The sequence below is a fragment of the Tachyglossus aculeatus genome, chromosome 24, assembly GCF_015852505.1.
Source record: "Tachyglossus aculeatus isolate mTacAcu1 chromosome 24, mTacAcu1.pri, whole genome shotgun sequence".
Lineage (NCBI taxonomy): Eukaryota > Metazoa > Chordata > Mammalia > Monotremata > Tachyglossidae > Tachyglossus > Tachyglossus aculeatus.
In genome coordinates, this window is record NC_052089.1 from 21,945,651 (window position 1) to 21,972,447 (window position 26,797).

The following is a 26,797-nucleotide window of genomic DNA, read 5'->3' on the forward strand; positions in this document are numbered from 1 at the left end:
AGAATTGGGTGTACTGCAAAGTCATTCATTCTTATATCCAAATAATGCACAAGCCCAATGATCTTTCAAGGCTTCCAGTCTATAAAATTATTGATTTTTGTATAAAATATTCTTATACGGTTGAAGATCGATTACGCATGCTAAATGTAATGGGGGGTCCCTACAGAGAGTTGAAAATTTGGATCCTTGATCCCACTTATCTGAGGGTGGAAGGATTCCGGCCCCTGACCTGACCCTATCCCCGCTGACCAATTATTCATTTCCTGTCTGGAACTGCTTTCCATAGCAATCACCAGTTTACAGGTGTTTAAGAGGATCGATCTCTCTCTGACACTCACTCTCATGGATGCAGGCCCATTGTTGGCCATGTCGAACCCAAGAGTAACTCTGATGCTGGGTGTGGGTTACACAGCGCTTACTGTGTGCAGAGCACTGTACTATGTACTTCCCAAGTGCTTAGTACGGTGCTCTGCACACAGTAAGTGCTCAGTAAATACGATTGAATGAATGAATGAATGAATGTGGGTGTTGGCAAATGCTTCCCCTCATCTGAGGATCACCGATGGAGGAGCCCTCCTTGGCTGGTGGGACCAAGTGACTACATATTAATAGAAACGTAATTGTTTCTGGGTAGAATCAAAGGTTTGCCGGGATGTTTGATATCCAACTCAGATTGAGGCTTCAGGAACGTGGCCTGGCTCATAGTAACGCTGACTCAATAACCAGGGTGGCAAATGGCAAGAGGGCCTGAATGCTACACATGCATCAGAGAAGCGACAAACTATCTTCTCTCATCCACGATGCTGAACAGAGTAACAGATACACTTGGGTCTTTTCCAGCCTCACCTGCAGACACGGCTAAGATTTTGGCAACGCCATCATTTTCGAAAACAGAACAGCACTGCATCTAGAGATGTCAATATTCTCATTTGTAAAATGGGAAAAAAGGCCCAAATCTCCCTTTTTGGGGTGGAGTCTGATGGGATAATCTTGTCTTTACCCCAGCTATTAGCACAAGGCATGGTCCATATGTAGGGCTTAATAAATACCGTCATAAATATATATTTGTGGCTTGACCATAAATGCTCTCCCTAAGGCAAAAATGGGTCCCACATGCTCACTTACTTTCATCATCAAGTAGATTTTCAGCCGCTGATAACAACCTCATCCTGTCTTCTGGGTTTACAATATTTAATTCAACCAGATGACTCTCTGTTATATATTTCAAATCCTCTAGGTTCTCATAGCCATTTAGCAAGAGTGTTGAGGCGTATTCCTGGAGGGGGGAGAAAAAAGTGCATAAATAAATCAGCTCTAAAGGGACACATGGGAGGCTAAAGGAAAGGTCAGATCCCCTCCCCGTAACAATAAATGGTATTTACTGAGCACGTACTATGTACAGAGCACTGTATTAAGTACTTGGGAGAGTACAGTGCAATAGAGTAGGGTAGACACTTCCTACCCACAATGAGCTAACAGTCCAGAGTGTTGGCTTTCAGGATTTGAAAATGGGCTCATCCCAGATTCATTCATTCATTCAATCGTATTCATTGAGTGCTTACTGTGTGCAGAACACTGTACTAAGCACTTGGGAAGTACAAGTCGGTAACATACAGAGACGGTCCCTACCCAACAATGGGCTCACAGTCTAGAAGGGGGAGACAGACAACAAAACAAAACATGTGGACAGGTGTCAAAATCGTCAGAACAAATAGAATGAAAGCTATTTGCACATCATTAACAAAATAAATAGTAAATATGTACAAGTAATAAACAGAGTAATAACTCTGAACAAATATATATCCAGGTGCTGTGGGGAGGGGAAGGTGGTAGGGCCCGGGGGGATGGGGAGGAGGAGAGAAAAAAGGGGGCTCAGTCTGGGAAGGCCTCCTGGAGGAGGTGAGCTCTCAGTAGGGCTTTGAAGGGAGGAAGAGAGCCGGCTTGGCGGATGTGTGGAGGGAGGGCATTCCAGATCAGGGGGAGGACGTGGGCTGGGGGTCGACGGTGGGACAGGCGAGAACGAGGTACAATGAGGATGAGAAGATAGGTAGCGTAGTTCATTCATTACTGAAGACAACAGCAAAGTTTGGACTCAAAATGACGGGTTTCTGGTTTTCATTTTAGTTACCCATCCTTGAGAACAGTCAAGCCCAAACTCAAGAAACTTGAAATATTTATGACTTGATTTGATATCTTTTGAAAACGTTTTTTCCTACTTTACCAATCATTATGTTATCATCCTGATGGCACTGTTAAAACTGAATATGAGAAAATCTCCAACTTTATGTAATGAGAAACAGCTAGGAAAAGTTGGAGACCCATTTTGGCCTGCACAAGATAAGAAACACTTGGGTGGTTTTAAAAGGAAGAAAAGAAGAAGATTTTAAAATAGAACTTGAACTCTAAAAGCAGGATGAAAACTCAAAGTTGGGATTTCAAGATATTAATAACAGAAATTTATTCAATATGACATCTCTTTTATTAACAGGGAAGATGATTTTAGAGCCCTTAGCCTGTTAAATGCAAAGATTTCCTCTTCTTCAGCCTACTTCTGATTGCCCAATGGCAAAGTTTCATTTGCTTTCTCACTCAGTTAAGGAATAAATGCTACCAAGCCTTTTGACTACAGAACTGTATGCTTTCTTTGAAATTGTTTCTACCAGAAGGATTACCTTTCTGGAGTGAAGGACCTTTAAGGACAAAAAAGAGGTCTCAGAGGAAATGTTGAAAAAAAGCAGATCTTGCAGCTGTTCATCGTGAGGAATTTGCTGGTAGAAAGTTTGGTGTTCCAAGCCCATGAAGTAGTAGAATTAGGTAGTAATAGTAGAGTATTTTTAATAATAGTATTTATCAAGTGTCCATTTGGTCCAGTGTACTGTACTCTAAGTTTAGGAATACTGAGTAGCAAAGTGGTCCATTCCCTGCCCATTAGGAGCTTACTTTGTAATGCAGGAGACAAATTTTAAAGTATTGACAAAAGTCAAAAATGAATAGAATGGACATATGCAGAGAAACTGTGTGGCCTGGGAATCAGGAGGATCTGGCTTCTAATTTGGGATTCACCACTTGTTTGCTGTGTGATCTTGGGCAAGTCACTTAATTTCTCTATGGCTCAGTTACCTCATCTGTAAAACGGGTACTAAGACCGTGAGCCCTATGTGGGACAGGGGCGGTGTCCAACCTGACTAGTTTGTATCTACCCCATGCTTAGTACAGTGCCTGGCACATATTACGTGCCAGTAACAAAACTGCATAAAAAATACCATATACGCAAGTGCTAAGGAAGGTATCAACAAGTTTGTGAGAGGTAGAGTGGGCTGAAGGAATGTCATAGCTCAGGGTCCTTGGAAGTTAATTGGGCACAGACAGAAGGTTTGCTTGGGAGAAATGAAGATGGTAAAGTTAGAGAATAGTGGAAGAAAAAAGCAGAGATAAAGTGGGGCCAAATGGTAGAAAGTCATAATGCCAACTGGGAGAAATTTTTGCTTCCTGCCAAGAGGCACAGGGATCCAGGAGAGGATTTTGAGGAGACGGGACATGAAGACTAAACAGTGCTCCAGGACAACTATCTATATAGCATCGGGTAGTATAGATTGGAGCTAGCAGAGGCAGGAGGTTGGGAGACAGGAGCGGAGGCTAATTTGGAGTGATAAGTAAAGGGAGGATGCAGGGAGTTATGCACAGAGGCAGGGAAGCAATTTAAAATCATAATAATGATTATGGCATTAAGTGCTTAATTATGGGATAGAGTCAAGATTATCAGATAAATAAATGATAATAATAATGATGGCATTTGTTAAGCATTTACTATGTGCAAAGCACAGTTCTAAGCGCTGGGGAGGATACAAGGTGATCACGTTGTCCCACGTAGGGCTCACAGTCTTAATCCCCATTTTACAGGTGAGGTAACAGGCCCAGAGAAGTTAGGTGACTTAGCCCCTTGTCAACTGTGTGACTTTGGGCTAGCCGGGATTTGAACCCATGACCTCTGACTCCCAAGCCCAGGCTCTTTCCACTGAGCCATGCTGCTTCTCTAATAATAATGGCATTAGTTAAGTGCTTACTATGTGCAAAGCACTGTTCTTAGCGCTGGGGAGGATACAAGATGATCAGGTTGTCCCATGTGGGGCTCACAGTCTTAATCCCCATTTTACAGATGAGGGAACTGAGGCACAGAGAAGTTAAGTGACTTGCCCAAAGTCACACAGCTGACAAGCGGCAGAGCCAGGATTAGAACCCACGACCTCTGACACCCAAGCTCGGGCTCTTTCCACTGAGCCACGCTGCTAGTTCTGATCCAGACCCTGTTCTACTCAGGGCTGACACACCAAGAGGGAAGGAGAAAAGAAATCTCATCCCCAATTTAAAAACGAGGAACCAAGGCATGGAGATTCATTCATTCATTCAATCATATTTATTGAGCACTTACTGTGTGCAGAGCATTGTACGAAGCACTTGGGAAGTACAAGTTGGCCAAATATCCAACAGCAGGCTCAAGTAACTTCCACAACGTCACCCAGCAGGCAGCTGGTCAGCCTGAGATTAGAACCCATGTCTCCTGATTCCTAGCTCTGGTTATTCCTACCAGGATATGGCTGTCTCTCTCTTTTCCAAACACGATGGGAAAATCAGGACCTCCTCTGAAATGTCTCCAAAGTGAAAGATGGCAAAGAAGCCCAACCAACTTGGTAACGAGAGGGCTAACGGGTTCACCTACCTGAAGATGGATGCGCTCCAAGAATTCCTGCAGCGTTTTGGGCTTGGCCCTCTTACTTCTTCGGTGAGGTCTGATCTTCCTCGGGGTGGCTTCTTCCTCCAAAATGTTATCCACGTAAATGAATTTGAAGTTTCCCACCTTGTTGTTCAGCATCCCCGTCCACATTCCCATTGGGGTTTTGGAGATAATGTCGATAATGTCTCCTTTCTGGAGGGAAGGAGGGGAAAGATCAAAAAAAGATTAAAGACCTTTGGGACTCGAAAGAAAAGTATTTTTTATTGTACCCTAGGAATAATCATACTCTAGATTACCCGAACCGATCCAAGATTTTAGGTTCAACCAATAAAGGCATCTTGCTGCTTGGTGGAGAAAATCAATCAATAGTATTTATGTAACACCTAGAGAGCAGAGTACTAAGTCTTTGGGACAACAGTGCTCTGCACACAGTAAGCGCTCAATAAATACGATTGAATGAATGGAAGGCACGATCCTACCCACAAGGAACTCATAATTTAATAGGAGTTTCTCAAATTATTTAAAGGCTCTCCCAAATACACATGTACAAAAAGCCCGCCCACAGAATTCAGAGTATACCAGAGGCATTTAATGGGAACATGACCTGAGTAGAAATGACCATCAGTAAGGTCTCATTTATGATTTCAAGCTTATAGTGTAACATTTATCTCCTAAATTAGGGCCCACAAACTGAAACGGAAACAATATCTCCAACAAGAAACGAGGCGTATTAATGTTCCCCTGTAAGAATAACACTAATAATAATTGTTTTTCTTAAGATCTTACTAAGTGCCAAGCACTGTACTAGAAGGGGAATAAAAGCAAATTGTGTTGGACACAATTCCACATTCCTGTTCCACATGCGGCTCACAGTTGTAATTCCCATTTTCTAGATGAGGTAACTGAGGCACCGAGAAGTGAAGTGACTTGCCCAAGGTCACACAGCAGACAGGTGTCAGAGTCGGCATTCATTCAATTGTATTTATTGAGCGCTTACTGTGTGCAGAGCACTGTAGTAAGCGCTTGGGAAGTACAAGTTGGCCAGATATAGGGACGGTCCCTACCCAACAACAGGCTCACAGTCTAGAAGGGGGAGACAGACAACACAACAAAACATGTGGACAGGTGTCAAGCCATCAGAATAAATAGAAATAAAGCTAGATGCACATCATTAACAAAATTATTAGAATGGTAAATATGTACATTAGCACTAGAAGGCTTGACCTTTTTACTCCCAGGCCCATGCTCTGGCCATGCTGCTTCTCAAAACACAGGTATAAATGCACATGAAATAGCACAATCAAGCTGAGGGGGTGTGGGTAAAGGCCTGCCACTTGGCAGAGGGGAGAGGGTCGAGACAAAAGCAGGTGTATTTTGTCACTGTCACCAGTCCCTCCCCTTTCCCTAGGATAATGAAGCTGCAGGAGGGATGGGAGATTTTTTTTGGGGGGTGGGGGGGGGATCATCTATCTTAAAGGTGATCATTCATTCCTTCATTCATTCATTCAATCGTATTTATTGAGTGCTTACTGTGTGCAGGGCACTGTAATAAGTGCTTGGGAAGTACAAGTTGGCAACATATAGAGACAGTCCCTACCCAACAGCGGGCTCACAGTCTAGAAGGGGGAGACAGACAACAAAACAAAACATATTAATAAAATACATAGCATAAATATGTACAAGTAAAATAGAGTAATAAATATGTACAAACATATATATATATACACACACACACACACACACACACACACACACACACACACACACACACACACACAGGTGCTGTGGGGAGGGAAAGGAGGTAAGGCGGGGGGGGATGGGGAGGGAGAAGAGGGGGCGATACTTTATCTTGAGACCCCTAAGACATCCGAATCCTTGCCCATTTCTCTGCCCTGGATCGTCCCTTCAGTTGAAAACTGAAATTCCCTCTCCCCACACCCTCTTTTGCCTTCCTCCTTTGGCCCAGAGATGCTTGGTGGTGAGAAGCGGTCTTAATCCCTCTTTAATGAATAACACATTGATAATGTGTTATTATCTTACCTCCTTACCCATCTTACCTCCTTCCCTTCCCCACAGCACCTGTATATACGTATATATGTTTGTACATATTTATTACTTTATTTATTTATTTTGCTTGTACATATCTATTCTATTTATTTTATTTTGTTAGTATGTTTGGTTTTGTCTCCCCCTTTTAGACTGTGAGCCCACTGTTGGGTAGGGACTGTCTCTATACGTTGCCAATTTGTACTTCCCAAGCGCTTAGTACAGTGCTCTGCACATAGTAAGCGCTCAATAAATACGATTGATGATGATAATGACTTGCATTGGCATAGCACTTTTGTGTCTCAACATACTGTCACACCCATGATGTCCTTTTGATGTCTTCCTCTGGACTATAAGCTCTTTGTGGGCAGGGATCATGTCTACTGACTCAGGCACTGTACTCTCCCAAGCACTTAGTACAGTGCTCTGCACACAATAAATGATCAACTAATACCACTGATTTTGACTGTAAGATCCTTGTGGGCAGGGATCATGTCTACTGACTCTGGTACTGTACCCTCCCAAGCACTTAGTACAGTGCTCTGCACTCAATAAATGATCAATTAATACCACTGATTTTTCTCACATCACCTCTTTTCCTGAGAGGCAGTGCGGTTTGGGAGTCAAGGAACCTGGATTCTAGTCCTAGATTTGCCTTCAGCTAATTGCAGGGCCTCTTCACGGTCATTCTTCACCCTCAAAACCTCCTATCCCTCAGTTTCCTCATTGGTAAAATGAGGATAATTACTCCTCCTCTTCTTACCGCCCAGGCAAATGATGGGGTTAAAATGAAATAACTGACATGCAAACCCTTGAGAAAAATTAAAGCCCACATTGGTAGAAAGTATATTTCAGATGGGGAAAGAGGCCCAGAGAGGTTAAGTGATTCTTGCAAGGTCACACAGCAAGTCTAGGATGAAGTCAGGTCTCGATTTCCAGAGCCATATCCTTTTGCCTTGATCATGTCACTTTCCTCCCTGTTTTTGCCCAGTTTGCTTGCTAGCAAGCACGCTGGCTGGAAAACTTCCTTTCCTGGGACAAATCAGATAATTCACAGCCACAGGACAGAAATGCTCCAAGCAAGACCAGTTCTGCTGCCACACATGCAAGTGTCTATACCCTATCCCCTCTAAACTGTAAGCTCACTGTGGGCAGGGAATGTGTCTTTTTCTTGTGATATTGTACTCTCCCAAGCACCCGTATGGTGCTCTGCACACAGTAAGCGCTCAATAAATACAACTGACTATGTGGCATAGGGGACAAAGCACAGGCCTAGGAATCAGAAAGTCAAGTGTTCTAATCCCAGCTCTGCCACTGATCTGTTATGTGCCCTTGGGCAAGTCAGGTCACTTCTCTGTGCCTCAGTTACCTCATCTGTACCTCCCCCTTCTATTCATTCATTCAATCGTATTTATTGAGCACTTAATGTGTGCAGAGCACTGTACTAAGCGTTTGGGAAGTACAAGTTGGAAACATATAGAGACAGCCCTACCCAACAGTGGGCTCACAGTCTAGAAGGGGGATGACAGAGAGGCCGTTGTTGGGTAGGGACCGTCTCTATATGTTACCGACTTGTACTTCCCGAGTGCTTAGTACAGTGCTCTGCACACAGTAAGCGCTCAATAAAAACGATTGAATGAATGAATGAATCTGTAAAACGGGGATTGAGACTGTGAGCCCCACATGGGACAAGGACAAGTGTCCAGTCCTATTTACTTGTACCCACCCCAGCACTTAGTACAGTGCCTGGCACATAGTAGGTGCTTAATAAATACCACAATTATTATCGTTATTATTATTACTGTACCTGATCCCTGATCAAAGGCCTCATCACTGCATTTCCTCAACCACCGTCACCCCTCAACCAGGCAACAGCTGACATAATCATAATCGAGAAACAGTGTGGCTCAGTGGAAAGAGCCTGGGCTTGGGAGTCAGAGGTCATAGGTTCTAATCCCGGCTCTGCCACATGTCTGCTGTGCGACCTTGGGCAAGTCACTTAACTTCTCTGAGCCTCAGTTACCCCATCTGTCAAATGGGGATGAAGACTGTGAGCTTCATGTGGGACAACCTGATCACCTTGTATCCCCTTAGCACTTAGAACAGTGCTTGGCACACAGTAAGTGCTTAACAAATACCAACATTATTATTATTATTATTATTATTTTAATCACTCACCTTGATTTTGAGGGAATCGGTGTCATAGGGGCTGGGGGTGAAGTCTGTGTGGACTCTGGCTCGGCCACAAAACGGCCCCGCGTAGGGGACCTCGTCGTCGAGTCGAAGGCTGTCTCTGTTACTGGTGCCATCAGAACAGCTTGTCACACCACCTGAGAGAGAGCAAAACGACTACTCCTCACACAGGGTCACTACCAGCACACAGCACATGCACACCTTGGCACTAAACCTCAAACAATTGCACGGGAATAGGCTACAGAACAGCTAGCTAGCATCTGAACAAAGTTAACGAAGGTGAGAGTATTTAAATACAGAGAGTGTTAGGTGGAAATAACTGACATCTTATCCTGGGCTTATGGCAGTGGCACCCTTCGCCGATTAATAAAACCTCTGCTCACTCATTTAAAACATCATCTTTGGGAGTTTGCTTTCCCCAGGGATAAATTCAGTGCAGTCTGGAATGTCAAGATTTCTCTTCATTTTGCCCAAGGCTACATCTTCACTATCAGTAGGGAAATGGAAATCCTTGGGCAGACATGGAAATCCTGGGTAGACAGACTCAGGGAAATGGAAATCCTTGGGAGTAGCTGGGAAGCCAGTATATATGTATATATGTTTGTACATATTTATTACTCTATTTATTTATTTATTTTACTTGTACATATCTATTCTATTTATTTTATTTTGTTAGTATGTTTGGTTTTGTTCTCTGTCTCCCCCTTTTAGACTGTGAGCCCACTGTTGGGTAGGGACTGTCTCTATATGTTGCCAACTTGTACTTCCCAAGCGCTTAGTACAGTGCTCTGCACACAGTAAGCGCTCAATAAATACAATTGATGATGAAGCCAGACATTTCACAGCTGGCACGAAGAAAGCTCACACTGAATGAGAGCCTTCCTTCCCATAGGATGATGGCAGTATTTAACCACCCATCTGTGGTGGAGAAGATAATTCATTCTGCGCTCTGAACTATTTGAGCCACTTCTTCTGCTAAAAGTTCGTTTTGTTTCAAATATCACCAGGCCAGATGAATAAATTAGAGTGTTTCTCTTTCAGAAAATGGCAGCCAAGTCAAGCCTACCTAAGACTCCAAGACAGTTTGCAGGAAACTATAATGCCATTGAGCAATCAGCATTGACTTCATAACTTCCTTGTTTCTAAAACCACCATGGAACTTTCTGTGAGGGGCAGTGGGGAGGGGGAAGAGGATTTAGATTCAAGGTCTTTTATCGCCGACTCAGATCCTGTGAGCTTTTGAAACACTGGGGAGACCCAGCTAATGTACGATGTATGATTTTAACAGTGGAGCCCTAAGGGTTGGTTCCATACTTCCCCCTTCATCACTGCTTTCATTACCAAATAACCGCGAACCCTACAGTTAATCTGATAAATAAAACCATCTCCTCCTAAGCGAGATCACTGTTTTTTAATTAACCTCCACTCAGGTCTTCTTCAGAACTTGTCATTTTCTTCGTACTTACTGGATGAGCTTTGACCACTATAGAGGCTATCCAGAGAGTCGCTGGCTTTGAGAGAGCCCTCGGTATGCAATCCGACCCCTGGGTCACTGATTCTATAGGAATAAGTGTCCTCTCCCTCCTCTTCATTCTTCAATAAAGGTGAAAACACAGAAAAATGTATTTCCAAGGGTCACATACACTATGCGCACATATTTAACAAACAGGCAGCACTTTGCTGGGGAAATGTCTTAGAATAATATCAGCACAAAATATGACAGTCATTAATCTTAGAATCCTCTCCCCAGATGAACAATTTACAGTCCATTTAGAGAAACTCCTCAAATGAAACAAACATGGAATTCTATGCCAGTGGGAGGGGACACTGTTGCAATTTGGCATTATCGTCTTGTCGAGTGTATTTAATAAGAAAGGCAAGGCCTATTGACGATTAGGTTTAATCTGCTGAAATGATGTTCTGTTGAGAAGTAGTGAAGACTCTTTCTTTTTTGTTTCCTTTTAAGCAACCTTTGCTTAACTTCTTTCTCCAAACAGCTGGAATTGGGAAAATTTTAGGGAAATTGGTATTTCTTTTAGAATTCTTCTCTCTTCCCGATCAATTTGAGGCAGAATATAAACATAAAAATCACCAGCCCAGAAATGACCGGTAAAACCAGTCATTTCTGTTTCTTCCGACTGAGCAAGTGGGGTGGGGAGGCCAGGAGGCTGCTGACTGCAGAAGACACACTGGCTTGAGGAGAGACTCCAGCCTCAGGCTCCACATGCAGAATTGGGCCGTGTATTGCTGAGCATTATTCTGTCTACCTCTTCCCCACTTTTCCCTTCACACTGCACTCTACTTCTCTCCTACTCAATTTTAAGCTCCTTGAGGGCCAGATCACGTCTGCTTACTGCACTGTATTCTCCCAATTACTTAAACACTCAGTAAGTCACTGATTGACTTACTAGGGAGAGGGAGGTTAGCTTTTAGACAAGTCATAGGGAGACATCTAGGTTTCCTCTGCACTCCCCCCATTAATGGAGAAAAATACTCCTACTCCCTACTCTCATCTACACATTGCTGCTTGAATGAGTGCACCCAGGGCAGTTATCTTATTAGGGGTTAGATTAGAGATGGGGCCAATGATCATATTCTTCCAGAATCCCCTGGGGCTTGCTCTGATGCAATTATGGCAAGGTCCTTTTCTGCACCTTGTGGGACTCAATTGTCACAACGAACTGCAAAGGAGGAGATGTGAGGCTCTTCTCCTGATGCAGTTCTTGGTGGGTGGGAAAAAGTGGGTAGGCCCTGATTGCGTTCCTGGAGACGCAAGGGGAGAACTCAATTTATCATGGCTTGGGTTGCGTCAACATTCCCAAGAATTTCAGCTCCTCCTCCGCCACCTCAAATTGTTCATCACTGTTTTACGTGACCTAGTGGAAAGAGCCCACACTGGGAGCCAGGAGAACGGAGTTCAAATCCAGCCCTTCTACTGCATTATCTTGGTCAAATCACTTAATCTCCCTAAGGCTCATTTCCTCAACAGTAAAATGCAGATAAAATATCTGCTCTTCCTCTTAGATTGTGAGCCCGGAGGAAGACATGGACTAGACCTAATCTGATTATCTTGCATCAACCGCAATGTTTATTGTATAATCAGCACTTATTAAAGATCACAATTAATACATCTGAACATTGATGCGTTTGACATGCATTAGAGTCAACTACGAATTATTGTTTCTCCAGAGTTCTTTCATCTCACCCACCAAAGTGAACAATAATGTTTATATTCTTGCCTCAAATTGATCGGGAAGAGAGAAGAATTCTAAAAGAAATACTAATTTCCCCCCAATTTTCCCAATTCCAGCTGTTTCGAGAAAGAACCTTTCTTTTTAATGTTTATCCCAATCAAATCGAATGGAAATGGTCTCCCCATCTTCAGCTTCGGGTACCAAAAATATATACCTTTCAGATTACTATGTAGAACAGCTCACTAACTAGTTCTATAAATGGGATGAAATTATGTAAAAATGCAACAATTATGTAAAAATATGGAAGCAAAATACAAATGATTTGTATGACCTACTTACCTTTCCCTCAGAGAGGGCCTTGATGTACTTCTTACCCATCCTTTTCTTCATGGTCCAGGAAATAGCCCTCATCTTTTTACCCAAATTTCCTCCATTCTGAACTCCTTTATGCTGGCCTTGCTGTTCTCCTTCATTTATGACTTCCGTTCCTCGTATCTAAAAAGAATGAAAGATCACACGGTTCCAATTAGGTGAACTTTTGCTGGATCCTAAAATCTTCGAGCAGAAGCTGTTCCGGATCCAGGCCTGCTGTCTTTCAGCAATTATTCCTGGATTTTAGCTTAACACAATCAAGGGGTCCTCACAGACACAACAACAACACAGCCTCCCTTTACCTCCATCGCTAAAAACAGAGGGAAGGGCAAATTTAAGGCAGGGGGCATCAATATCCAGAAGGGTGAGATGGGCTGTACTCTGACCCGAGGCCTACTGACTCTATTCATTGGCCTCAAATATGTACAAAATAATAAATAACATATTTTCTAAACTGTTCTCGCCAAAAGTTTGGATCAAACCTAAGTTTGGAAAGAACTGTACAGGTTCCGTAAGACACCTGAGTAGGTCACAGACATTCATCTTTTTAATTAAATTACTAACAATAATAATGGTATTTGTTAAGCACTTACTATATGCCCTTCTAGACTCTGAGCCCATTGTTGGGTAGGGACCATCTCTATATGTTGCCAATTTGTACTTCCCAAGCTCTTAGTACCGTGCTCTGCACACAGGAAGCGCTCAATAAATACGATTGAATGAATGCGTATGCCAAGTGCTGTACTAAGTGCTGCGGTAGAAACTGATCCCTGTCCCACAGAGGGCTCACAGTCTTAGTTCCCATTGGACAGATAAGGTAACTGAGGCACAGAGAAATGGAATGATTTGCCCAAGGTCACAGGGTAGACAAGAGATAGAGCTGAAATTAGAACCCAGGTCGTCTGATTCCCAGGCCCATGCTCTTTCCACTGCTTAAGCGCTTAGTACAGTGCTCTGCACACAGTAAGTGCTCAATAAATATGATTGATTGATTCTCTTGGTTTTGTTTTTTTAAAATACTATTTGTTAAGTGTTGACATGCCAGGCATTGTACTTAATGGGGTAAACACAAGCTAAAAAGGTTGTCTATGTCCCACATGGGGCTCACTACTTTAATCCCCATTTTACAGGTGAGGTAATTGAGGCACAGAAAAGTTTAATGACTTGCCTAAGATCACAGAGCAGAAATTAAAACTGGGATTAGAATCCAGGGCCTTTGACTCCAGGCCCATGCTCTTTTCACAAGGCCAGTTGAGTTACCTTATTTATAGGAGAATTCCTTAATGGCAGGAAACACTCGCTTGTTTTATACTTCTCAAATCCCTAGGACAGTGCATTGTCCCTAATGGGTTCTCAATAAATCTAATACTACTGCCACTGAATTAATGACCAGGAGACTTACAGACTGAAAATGGGAGAGGATGCTTAGTAGGAGACTGGGAAATTTCAGATTCTATACACTTTGGGTGAATATCATTCCTTAAAAGGTTGAGCTATACTTGACATCTGTCAGTAAAATGCCTTGAACTAAGATAAAACTCTTTGACAGCTGGAGAATTTAATTTACTCTAGTGAATACTAGAAAACTTTAAATGTATTTTTTAAGGGAAATCCTGTGGTGGAATTCTTATGCGGATACTTGTAAGACTTTTTGACCCTTCTACTTATGGAAAATTATGATCGTGGGTTTTGAAAGTATTAAACACAATTTTTCCAAGGCTTAAAGTGTATTGCAAGATAGACTTTTGGAAAAAGCATCGTTTCTCCCAGACTTCTAAGAGATGGTTTGGTGCATAACAATGGCACAAGCATTATGTTACAACACCACAATAAAAGGTCCTGGACCCAGGTATATAAAGGCTTTCCATTCCTTACTCTAAAATACTGAAATGTGAGAAGTCAAACTCTATAGTACAAAATAGTAGGCACTTGATTAATCCCTACACTCTAGACTCTATATGCTTTGCTTTGTTTGCTTCCCCTCCCCACAGCACCTGTATATATGTATATATGTTTGTACAGATTTATTACTGTATTTATGTATTTTACTTGTACATATTTATTCTAGTTATTTTATTTGGTTTATATGTTTTGTTTTGTTGTCTGTCTCCCCCTTCTAGACTGTGAGCCCACTGTTGGGTAGGGACCGTCTGTATATGTTGCCAACTTGTACTTCCCAAGCGCTTAGTACAGTGCTCTGCACACAGTAAGCGCTCAATAAATACGACTGAATGAATGAATTTGTTATCTGTCTCCCCGCTTCTAGACTGTGAGCCTGCTGTTGGGTAGGGACCGTCTCATTATGTTGCCAACTTGTACTTCCCAAGTGCTTAGTACAGTGCTCTGCACACAGTAAGCGCTCAATAAATGCGACTGAATGAATGAATGAAAGTTCTTTTACAGTCAAAGATACTGATGCTTATAAGATTGTTTCAAATAAACATGAGGAAATGCAGAATTGAGCAATTACATCATATCGTGAACATGAATCAGTGAATTCTTTCTTCTTTTTTCTTCCCCGCCTTCACCATTTTGCCTACACCCTCAATGTATCCTCCCAAATCATTCCAGAATCTCAGTGTTCTCTGACCTTCTCACTTAACACGCACTGTACTTCTGTTCCGGGTTTCAATCGCTCGGACTGCACGTCTGCTCAAAAGATTCCAGTCTTCAAACTCATTAATGGGAACTTTTCTTTTGGAACTCATCACAGACATTGAAACCCCAGTGTCCCTGAACTTTCAGGTGACTAGGCTAAGTGCTTGACATTCACCAAATAAACAAACGAAAGGAAGAGATTCCTTTTGACATACTAACCTCAAGTGAATCATCTGCTTTGGAGACTGAGTGATTCCTAAACCGGTCAAAATTCCCAAAACTGCTGCTGCGCTATAAATAGAGGAAAACAAACGTCAGTTTCACATCTTAGCATCTGCTTTCAATACCGGGAGCGTCAGATCTACTCTGATCGCAAAACGAGGAAGCTAGTTGATTACCAGAAACTTCTTTGCATGCATTAAGAATTCCTGACCAATCTTCTAGACTGTGAGCCCACTGCTGGGTAGGGACCGTCTCTATATGTTGCCAACTTGTACTTCCCAAGCGCTTAGTACAGTGCTCTGCACACAGTAAGCGCTCAATAAATACGATTGATTGATCACACATCCGGCTGCTTTCTCTGCGCAGAAGACAATAGGCTGGGGAAAGAGTCTACTTAGGGAAGTTTCAGGAAGGGATGCTGAGACAGGGACTGTGTCTGACCTGTCTTATATCAGCAATCAGCCCAGTGCTTGGCATCTAAGCGCTTAATAAATATCAGTACTAGTAATTGGCATTTATTGACTACCAAGGTACAAGGCAAAAGATTGTACCAAGTTCTAGAAAAATACAACAAAAGAACAAGAGCCATCCTCAAGAAGCTTACCTTCTAATGGGATGTTCTAATTTTATTATGAGTAATAGTACTACTAAGAATAATAACTTATTATTATGGTACTTGCTAAGCGCTTACTACGTATCAAGCACTGGGGTAATCAGGTTGGACAGTCCCTGTCCCACATGGGGGCTCACAGTCTTAATCCCCATTTTACAGATGAAGTAACTGAGGCTCAGAGAAGTTAAGCGACTTGCCTAAGGTCACACAGCAGACGTATGGTGGAGCCGGTATTAGAATGCAGGTCGTTCTAACTCCCGGGCACATGCTCGATCCACAATAATAATAATAATATTATTATTCCCCCCCCTCCTCCCCATCCATCCCCACCGCCTTACCTTCTTCCCCTCCCCACAGCACCTGTATATATGTATATATGTTTGTATGTATTTATTATTCTATTTATCTTATTTGTACATATTTATTCTATTTATTTTCTTTTGTTAATGTTTTGTTTTGTTCTCTGTCTCCCCCTTCGAGACTGTGAGCCCACTGTTGGGTAGGGACCATTTCTATAAGTTGCCAACTTGTACTTCCCAAGTGCTCAATAAATACGATTGAATGAATGAATGAATGAATAATAATAATAATAATAATAATAATAATAATAATGGCATTTGTTAAACACTTACTATGTGCAAAGCACTGTTCTAAGCGCTGGGGAGGATACAACATGATCAGGTTGTCCCATGTGGGGCTCACAGTCTTAATCCCCATTTTACAGATGAGGTAACTGAGGCACAGAGAACCTACGTGACTTGCCCAAGGTCACACAGCTGACAATTGGTGGAGCCAGAATTTGAACCCATGACCTCTGACTCCCAAGCCCGTGCTCTTTCCACTGAGCCACGTTGCTTCTCCACTATCCATTCCATCCACTCATGTGGGTGGAGAGGGAGCCATGGAGAGACCAGGAGAACCAGGTTTGGCCCCAGTCTGATCTCCAGCCCATCCACATCCCTCTTCTTTCCCCATACCCCATTGGGCCGGCTCCCCTGCCACCATAATCCTCCCTCTCCCACCAATCCTCTCATTTAACAGAGCTCTTAGACTGGACATATTAAGCTCTTGAAAATGAGAGGAGCACAAATGCAAGTCTTTACTTGAGACAAATGCCATCATAATCATCGTCATCACATCTGGCAAGTACAAGTCCTCTGGATGCTGAAGTCTTCAGCACATGGGAGTGAGAATCAGATGTTATTTTAACTGTTTAATTGGAGTGGGCTAATTTTGCTACTTGAGGCTGGCAGGTGAAGGACATTTGCCCTCAGAAAGGAACATGAGAAGACCCACATCTGCTTTGTTTCTCTAAGGGACCACTATGCAATCCACAGGCTCGGACAACTGGGTCTCGGTCAATGAGCTGTTCCTCATAAACAAAGAACGGGGTTTAGAGACACAATAAACTCACAGATGTCAAACTGTAAGTCTGATTTCAGCACGGAGGAGGCATGAAGGTAAGCGGAGTTTATTTTACTACGCCCCTGAGCCTAGCATTGCAAACTCGTCAACCTGGAATCTGCTATTGAAGAAGCAGTGTGTTAATGTTTCAGGAGGATTTAAGCCTTCTGCAAGCTCTGTGGGATAGCTACTTGCTTTAATGTGGCCAGAAATCAGGTCCATGGGCCTTGAGTCATAAATAAATTGGCCAGGGCCTCAGAGAAAGTTAAAGCAAGGAAAAAAAAAAAATTTGAAAATTGAAGCTACAGGCCAGCCATGAAATCATAAGAATAATATCATCACCTTGACTTTACATAGCGCCATTTTCCTCCTAATGTGTTTCCCCCTCACTTACCACATTTATCCTCACATTCTCCTATTAGGGGATTGGGAGGGGCAGGGAAGGTTACTCCATTTTAAAAAAACAGAAAACTGAGGCCTTGAGAACTTACCAGTTGAAATTAAAAATAACAGGTTGAGTTGTGAAAGTACAGGTTGTACAACTTGCATAATCCTAGAGAACCTAGAGTTTGGATGATCATTTGTGGGGGGAAAAGGGGGTCCAACTTCCCTCATCCCACCTATTAAGCCTCTAATAGGGATGTCCAGGCTTCTCCCTCCTACCCAGCTAGTTGGGCCCAGACCCACAACTTTCAGGCAAAACTTGAAAATGTCTGCTCCTTTAGTCCACTGTTCTGATTCTCAGCTGATTTCCAGACTCGACAACACCCCTTTAAAAGCCCAGATTCCTGCCATCTTAGCCCCCAAATCTAATGTGATCTCATTAAAACTGCTGCTCTTGAGGGGGACCGGTTTGGCCCAAACCTCATCATTCCACCCGGGCCCGGAGCTTTGAAAAGCAATGGGGACTGTGGGAAGTGTTGGCAGAGACCTCTGAAGACCCCAGATGCTCTCCAAGGTTTGGGAAGGAAACCCACAATTCATCCCATTAAGAAACCTGTCTCCCATTCCCAGTCACCCCGGTTCTGTGTCCTGTGACTGGAGCGGTTTGGATGTAAGCCTCCATTTGGGGTTACAGGGACAGCAGATCTCTTTGCCACACCCCAGCTTCTGGTTAGCCAAATCCTGCTAAATGGCAAGAATGACTCAAGGCCTTCTAAATAAGCCAGAAAAACTGGAAATAATGATCAAAATGGATTTCACCCTCTAAACTCATCACTACAGAGCCTCATTCTGGTTTTTGCTCTTGTCTCAGTGCATCGCTGACTCAGAACCTGGCTTTGGTTTTTTTTGTGGGCTTTTTTTTTTAAGAAAATCTTCTCTGGATAATAATGATAATAATAATAATGATTATGGGACTTGTTAAGTGCCTACAATATTCCAAACACTGTACTGAGTGCCGGGATTCATAGGAGATAATCAGGTTGGGCAAAGCTCCTGTTCCCCATGTGGCTCACAGTATAGCTACAAGGGAGTAGGATGTAATTCCTATTTTACAATCCCTCAATGGTATTTACTGAGAATTTACTGTGTGCAGAGCACTGTCACTGTACTAAGCATTTAAGAGGCTACGGCACAATAAAGCTGGTACAATGCAAATCAGTTTACAGATAAGGAAACTGAGGTACAGAGAAGTTAAGTGCCTTGCCCAAGGTCACAAAGTAAACAAGTGGTAGAGCCAGAACTAGAATCCAGGTCCCTAATCAGAATTAGAACCAGATACTCTTTCCACTAGCCCACACTGCTTCTCCAAAGGGAGATGCAGTTGAGGTTTGAAAAGAGTTTTATTTCCAAGGCTGATGTGCACTACTTGTCTTTCCACAGCTGGACATCATGTGTATCTGGCATCCAGGAGGTGGCTGGAATCACCTCTTCCCAGGGGTTCTCCCCAGTGCCATGACTTTTCCAACTTCTCCGTTCCAGGGCCCCAAATCCTCTTTCAGAACTAAAAGTTTAACATAATAGTTTAATGCCTCAAATTCCACATTGTACTGAAGTTCCTAAAATAGCTAGATAATGTCCAAAAGACCCGTGAGCATCAACCTTCTGGATCTTTCTGGGGGAAGGAGTTTTTTTCATGTGAGATTCTGGGCTAGTTCACCCAGACCTACTTTTAGGTTTCAGTTAGCCAGATAATGTGTGGGGGCTTCTGTTAATTGTGACATATACCTAGCCTCCTAGATGGACTACTCAGCTTTTCAGTCAATAGCATTCAGTGTCTACTATATGCGGAGCATTGTAATAAGCATCTGGGAGAGTTCAGTAGAATTCCCTTGCCTTCAAGGAGGTGCCCATACTAAGACTGGACTATAGTGTCATAGCTGCTAGTTACTAAGCTCCTTGAGGGCAGGGATCTTGTATACTAACTCTACTGTAGTCTATCAACTATTTAATACAGTTCTCTTCCCAGAGGTAGCATTCAATAAACACTACTGATTGACAGGATGGGGGAATTCAACCCTTAGAGATTGAACTGAGTTCTGAAGCTAGGCAAACACGGCAAACATAAGCACCTTCCCTAGTGTATTTTAGCCAGAAATCTCACTCCCGTCTACCAATCTTATGCCAGGGCTCCACCATAAAGCGAATAAAAGGAATAAGATAATTTGCTAGTTCATCAGAGCAAAAAAAAATCTCATTTTTGCCTTGGTTTGAATTATCCAGTTGTATTATGTGAGTATTTAACCTGAATTATCTAATGGTACAGCTCCAAGTACATAGGAGACGCAGGCAGGAGAGGGAACTGGGGGAAAAAAGGGCAGAATTGGGAAAGGTTTTTTGGATGAGATATAATTTTAATAAGGCTTAGAAGGTGAGGAGAGTGATGGTCTGAGGTATATGAAGGGGGAGGGAGTTCTTAGACCAGCGGGAGGATGTGGGAAAGGGGTTGGCTGTGAGATAGATGAGATGGAGACACAGTGAGCCAGCTGGCACTAGAGGAGCAATGTGTACAGGTTGGGCTGTAGTAATAATAATAATAATAACAACAATGGCATTTATTAAGCGCTTACTATGTGCAAAGCACTGTTCTAAGTGCTGGGGAGGTTACAAGGTGATTAGATTGTCCCATGAGGGGCTCACAATCTTAATCCCCATTTTACAGATGAGGTAACCGAGGCATAGAGAAGTTAAGTGACTTGCCCAAAGTCACACAGCTGACAATTGGCAGAGCCAGGATTTGAACCCATGACCTCTGACTCCAAAGCCTGTACTCTTTCCACCGAGCCACGCTGCTTCTCATAGTAGGAAATCAGTGACTAAGGTAGGAGGTGGTGAGCTGATTGAATCCTTTAAAGCTGATGAAAAGCCATTTCTGTTTGATGCAGATGAGGACGGTCAACCGCTGGAGGCTCTTCTGGAGTGGGGAGAGGTGGACTGAGCTTTTTTTTAAAAAAAATTAATGATCTAGGCAGCAGAGTGAAGTATGGACTCGAGTGGGGATTGACAGGAGGCAGGGAGGTCAAGAGTATCTATCCCAAATCTTATTCAAGAGGTCAAGAGTATCTATCCTAACTCTAATTCAGTTCTCCTTGAGCATTTCCAGGCCATTGCAAAACTGCCAGCAATCCTTAAAAGCCCAGTTTTCCCTGACCATGAACTGTGGTTAAAACAGTCTGATGTGGAAGGTGGGGTGAATTCCTTAGACTGCGATACAAGAGGCAAAACTGAGGGTTAAGCTTGTCTAACACCGTCCATCAGTTCATCCCTCCCGCGCCCCACCAGAGGATTCTGTTCATCAGGCCGGGGAAAGGGACTAGGATGGAGAGGGTCTAAACCTCAGAAAGATGTTGGGAAAATGCAGAGGATTTTCCTGCCGGGGAATCTCTAACAAAGTGGCTTTCTGTAGCATTTAATCACTTCAGGATGCCGAGGAAGAATAACCGCGCTTCGAAGTATTGACTGTGCTGCAGAGCCTCTCAGAGTGCATGGGGGAGAATTTGTTTACCGCTGCTCTCCTCAGACACAAACCCCTGGAGCACAGGGAAATCGGTTTTTCCTTTCTCAAATCCTCTGAAAGAGCTGCAGGTCCTATTGGAGCAGAAGCCGGCGGCTATTCTATAGTACACATCAGTGCTGGCTGGTAGCTATTAAATATTAATGCGGGTTACAGGATGGTTTCCACTGTTCTAGATAATGGGCCGTGCTGCACAAGACAACACGAAATACGGCTGTTTCAGCAGTTCTCCGTACTAGCTCCTTCCATTAAGTAATCAATAGCTACCACCTTTTAAAATGAATTCAACCCCATTATATCGATGAAGAAGAGCAGATTTAGGAGTTGAGGGCTATGAGGGAAAAAGGACTATTACTTTGGGGAGTGTCACTCATCACGTTGCTGTCTGAGAGCACTTTTTTCGCAAAGTCAGAGGAGTAATAATCAGGCCTTATTTCCAGGTTAAGAAAAGCTTTTAAGGCAAATTTTGGTCCAGGGGGAAAGGAAATGTTACATTTACTTTCAGAAGTGAGACTAAAAGTACAAGACTCGTTAGGTTTAGCTTTACAGGGAGTTGGATTATTAGAATAAACACTGCAACACTGTGTTGCAGTAATACTGGCATTTTTTTCTACCTAAAAAAGAGGTTTGGGATGCTCAACTTGGGGGTTTTGCCTAGCTGGGGAGCAGGGAGAAAAAAGGAGAGAGAGACAGAGACAGAGAGGGAGACAGGGGAGGGAAACACATCCACTCTCTTAAAGAACATATTTGCTCCCCTGACTTTAGCTACCATCTCTTTGTGGAGGCTTCCCAAATCTACATGTCAAGGCTCTCCAGCCTTGACTTCTCTCTGCTGTCTCACATTTCCTCCTGCCTCCAGGACATCTCAACCTATCTATAATAATAATAATAATAATGGCATTTATTAAGCGCTTACTATGTGCAAAGCACTGTTCAAAGTGCTGGGGAGGTTACAAAGTCATCAGGTTGTCCCACGGGGGGCTCACAATCTTAATCCCCATTTTACAGATGAGGTAACTGAGGCCCAGAGAAGTTAAGTGACTTGCCCAAAGTCACACAGCTGACAAGTGGGGAGTTGGGATTTGAACCCATGACCTCTGACTCCAAAGCCCATGCCGTCTATCCCACCGACACCCCAAACTTAACACGTCCAAAACAGAACTGCTCATCTTCCCACCCAAACACTTTCCTCCCCCATCTTTCCTGTCACTACAGACTATACCACTGTCCTCCATAGCTCACCAACCCCGTAACCTTGATGAAGGCCTCGACTCATCTCTCTCGTTCAACCCATATTTTCAAGCTGTCACCAAATCCTGTCAGTTCCACCTTCACGACTTTGCTAAAATTTGCACTCTCCGCTCCAACCGAACTGCTAGCATGCTGGTCCAGGCACTTATCCTAACCTGCCATGTCGACTGCATCTGCCTCTTCACTGACCTCCTTCCCTCCAGTCTCTCCTCACTCCAGTCCATACTTCACTCTGCTGCATGGATCATTTTCCTAAGAAAAAGAGTTTAGTCCACATCTTCCCGCTCCTCAAGAATCTCCAACAGCCGCCCATCCACCTGCACAGCAAAACAAAATCCCTCACCATAGGCTTCAAAGCAATCCGTTCTCCACCTACTTTACCTCACTGAACTCCTACTACAGCCCAGCCTGCACACTTGGCTCCTCTAGCATCAGCTTAATCACTGTGCCCCGATCGCTTAGTACAGTGCTCTGCACACAGTAAGCGCTCAATAAATACGACTGAATGAATGAATCTCTTCCATCTCACCACTGACCCTTTTCCACACCCTCCCTCTGGCCTGGAACTCTCTTCCTACTCCACACACATCAGACCTCCCCATCTTCAAAGTATTATTAAAATCCATCTCCTCCAAAAGCCCTTCCCCAACTAAACCCCCTTTTCCTAGGCTCCCTTTCCCTTCTCCATCGTCTGTGTACTTTGATCCGTGACCTGTGGGCATTTGATATTGGCCCTACCTTCAGAACCACAGCACTTCCGTACCCTACCTATAAAGTATATATTATAAATTATTTATATTACTGTCTGTCTCCCCATCTAGACTGCAAGCTTACTGTGGGCAGAGAAAGTGACTGCTCTCTTTGTTGTACAGCACTCTCCCAAGTTGTCTACATGTTTTGTTTTGTTCTCTGTCTCCCCCTTCTAGACTGTGAGCCCGTTGTTGGGTAGGGACCGTTTCTATATGTTGCCAACTTGTACTTCCCAAGCGCTTAGTACAGTGCTCTGCACACAGTAAGCGCTCAATAAATAAGACAATGAATGAATGAATGAATGAGCCCGTTGTTGGGTAGGGACCATCTCTATATGTTGCCGACTTGTACTTCCCAAGTGCTTAGTACAGTGCTCTGCACACAGTAAGTGCTCAATAAATACGATTGAATGAATGAAGTGCTTAGTACAGTGTTCTGCACATAGAAAGTGCTCAATATAATGTCATTGATGATGATTGAGAGAGAGAAAGATAACACCCACGATGGGTCCAATTCCTACTGATGATGATTAAGAAACAGAGAGAAAGATAACACCCACGATGGGTCCAATTTCTACTTAGTGCCAGTGACAGACATGGTTACTTTGGGCAAGTCACTTGAGTTCTCTGTGCCTCAGTTACCTCATCTGTAAAATGGGTATTATGACTGTGAGCCCCATGTGGGACAACCTGATTACCTTGTAGCTACCCCAGTACTTAGAACAGTGCTCAGCACATAGTAAGAGCTTAAAAATATTATTATTATTATTATTATTATTATTATTATGGAAAGAGAAGTAGCATGGCATAGTGGATAGAGCATGGATCTGGAAGGAAGAAGGTCTTGGTTTCTAATACTGCTCTTCCACTTACCTGCTGTGTGACCTAAGGCAAGTTGCTTAACTTCTCTGAGCCCCAGTAACCTCATCTGTAAAATGGGAATTGAGACTGTGAGGTCGCTTAATAATAACAATAATAATAATAATGGCATTTATTAAGCGCTTACTATGTGCCAAGCACTGTTCTAAGCACTGGGGAGGTTACAAGGTGATCAGGTTGTCCCATGGGGGGCTCACAGTCTTAATCCCTGCTTTACAGATGAGGTAACTGAGGCATGGAGAAGTTAAGTGACTTGCCTAAAGTCACACAGCTGACAATTGGTGGAGCTGGATTTGAACCCATGACCTCTGACTCCAAAGCCCGGGCTCTTTCCACTGAGCCACGCGGCTTCTCAACTTAACTTCTCTGTGCCTCAGTAACCTCATCTGTAAAATGGTGCTTGAGACTGTGAGCCCCACGTGGGACAAGGGACTGTGTCCAACCTGATTTGCCTGTATGTATCCACCCTAGTACTCAGTACAGTGCCTGGCAAATAGTAAGCACTTAACAAATACCATTATTATTATTTATCATCATTATTAAGACATAGAGCAGCTGTTGGAGAGTAGCCAGAGCTGGGCAAGTCTTACACAAAATTCTCCTCTACCTCCTCACCTTTCCTGGCTTCGGTGTTAGCTCTCCTGCTCACTGTTCATGTTGCTGGAGCACCCACTGTTTGGTTTGGGGTTTTTTTTGTTTTTTTTCCTCCGAAACATTGATATTTAGAAAACCAAGCTCTTGTGTCACCAAAAAATACATGAACAACCATCTCAATCTAGAGGGGTTTCAGTCGTTTGATTGAAATGGAATAAATCACATTTATTGAGTGCTTACTGTGAGCAGAGCACTGTGCTAAGCACTTGAGAGAGGACAATATAAATTGAAATTGGCACTTGAGAGAGGACAATATAAATTGAAATTGGCACTTGAGAGAGGACAATATAAATTGAAATTGAAGAAGCGTGGCTCAGGGGAAAGAGCATGGGCTTTGGAGTCAGAGGTCATGGGTTCAAATCCTGGCTCCTCCACTTGTCAGTTGTGTGACTTTGGGCAAGTCACTTGACTTCTCTGAGCCTCAGTTACCTCATCTGTAAAATGGGGATGAAGACTGTGAGCCCCCTGTGGGACACCCTGATCACCTTGTAACCTCCCCGGCGCTCAGAACAGTGCTTTGCAAATAGTAAGCTCTGAATAAATGCCATAAAAAATTTGAATCAAACCAAAATTGAATGAGACTTAGAAAAATCACATTTGTTTCTGTTCTCTGCCTTGTCTAAATTACTCTTGGTATTATGTAGGGTGTTTAGGGAGGTTCCTAGAGCCCCAAATGATAAAGGGGCCGGTTAATTCACTTTCTTAAAAAAAATGCCCCTTTCTAACTACCTAACTCACTACCAAGGAGTGACTTGCATTTAGAGCAGCATATATTAATTTGGGCTGCACTTCCTTAGTACTATCCAAACAGTCACAGGGAATACCAGGGATATGAACAGTTTGAGTCATAGATTCATTGAGTAGGAAGGGATCTCAAGAGGTCACTGGGTCCAGCGCCCACCACCAGGAAAGTGAATAGTCACTCAGGGCCATTCAGGACAGGCAGACGCTTATTCTATTCTTGAAGGACTCTAGGCAGAGAAACTCCTCAACCTCCCTCGATGGCCTCTTCCAGTGTTTCATCACCCGGTTCTTTACGTCCCAACTAAAATCTCCCTTGCTTTAAATTAATCTTATTTCCTCTCGCCTTCAAGTGGACAGGGAGACCAACTGGCCTATCCATCATATATAAAGATGGTTATTAAGTCAACCCATAGCCTGCTCCTCCCCAGGCTGAAAAATTAATCAATCATATTTATCGAGTGCTTACTGTGTGCACAGCACTGTATTAAGTTCTTGAGAGAGTGCCATGTAACAGAGTTAATAGACACATTCCCTGGCCACAGTGAGCTTACAGCCTAGAGAAGAACCCAATTTCTTAACTTTTCCACATGGGACCTGTTTTCAAACCCGTTCATCTCTGAACCCACTCCAGGCAAAACTAGACCCAAACTCTGTCACTCAAGAGTCTGTCTGGAGCAAAGTATAGTAGAAGGAGATTACCTGGTTCTTTCACAGGATACTCCCATTTATACTCAGCACAAGTTTGGTTTATAAACTATAATATTTAAGTGCTGATACTTGTAGTTAACTCTGTCTGGTCCACGGGTCTTTTTCTCCCATGCAAGTTTTGAATCACTCCTCAACCATCATCTCTTTACTTCATGCGCTTAAACATAACTCCTGAGTATGTTTATATGGTTAAGAATAAAAATCCTGTAGGCATAATCAGAACAAGAAACATGAGGAACCGAGAAGTATAATTTCATTTAGGAAGTCAGTTCATAAAGCAATTATTAGGAATTCTCCCAGGTAAAATCTGAACATTCACAAACTGAAATTTTCAGACCCTCCTTCGTCATGGAAAATCCACTAAAAATGCATCTCTATGATGAACACCTTCAATTCTGGGCTAAAGAAATGAAGCTACCAGCAGTATACCATTCAAAATTACTGGCTAGTGGACAAAGCAGTGGGTTTGAGGTTCATAACACA

General features: G+C 43.1%; 1 protein-coding gene across 3 annotated transcripts in view; it reads right to left on the reverse strand.

Annotated features, from left to right (window-relative positions):
- The window catches only part of LOC119945017 (SAM domain-containing protein SAMSN-1-like), a 363,531-nt gene that overhangs the window by 10,799 nt on the left and 325,935 nt on the right, over nt 1–26,797 (reverse strand). For all 3 annotated transcript variants that reach the window (XM_038766014.1, XM_038766015.1, XM_038766016.1), the window contains 6 exons: nt 15,355–15,426; nt 12,505–12,660; nt 10,438–10,564; nt 8,957–9,108; nt 4,718–4,924; nt 1,126–1,276 (listed from right to left, as the gene is read on the reverse strand). In XM_038766014.1, the coding sequence (XP_038621942.1) occupies nt 1,126–1,276; nt 4,718–4,924; nt 8,957–9,108; nt 10,438–10,564; nt 12,505–12,660; nt 15,355–15,426 (865 nt within the window). The remainder of the gene's footprint in view (nt 1–1,125; nt 1,277–4,717; nt 4,925–8,956; nt 9,109–10,437; nt 10,565–12,504; nt 12,661–15,354; nt 15,427–26,797) is intronic.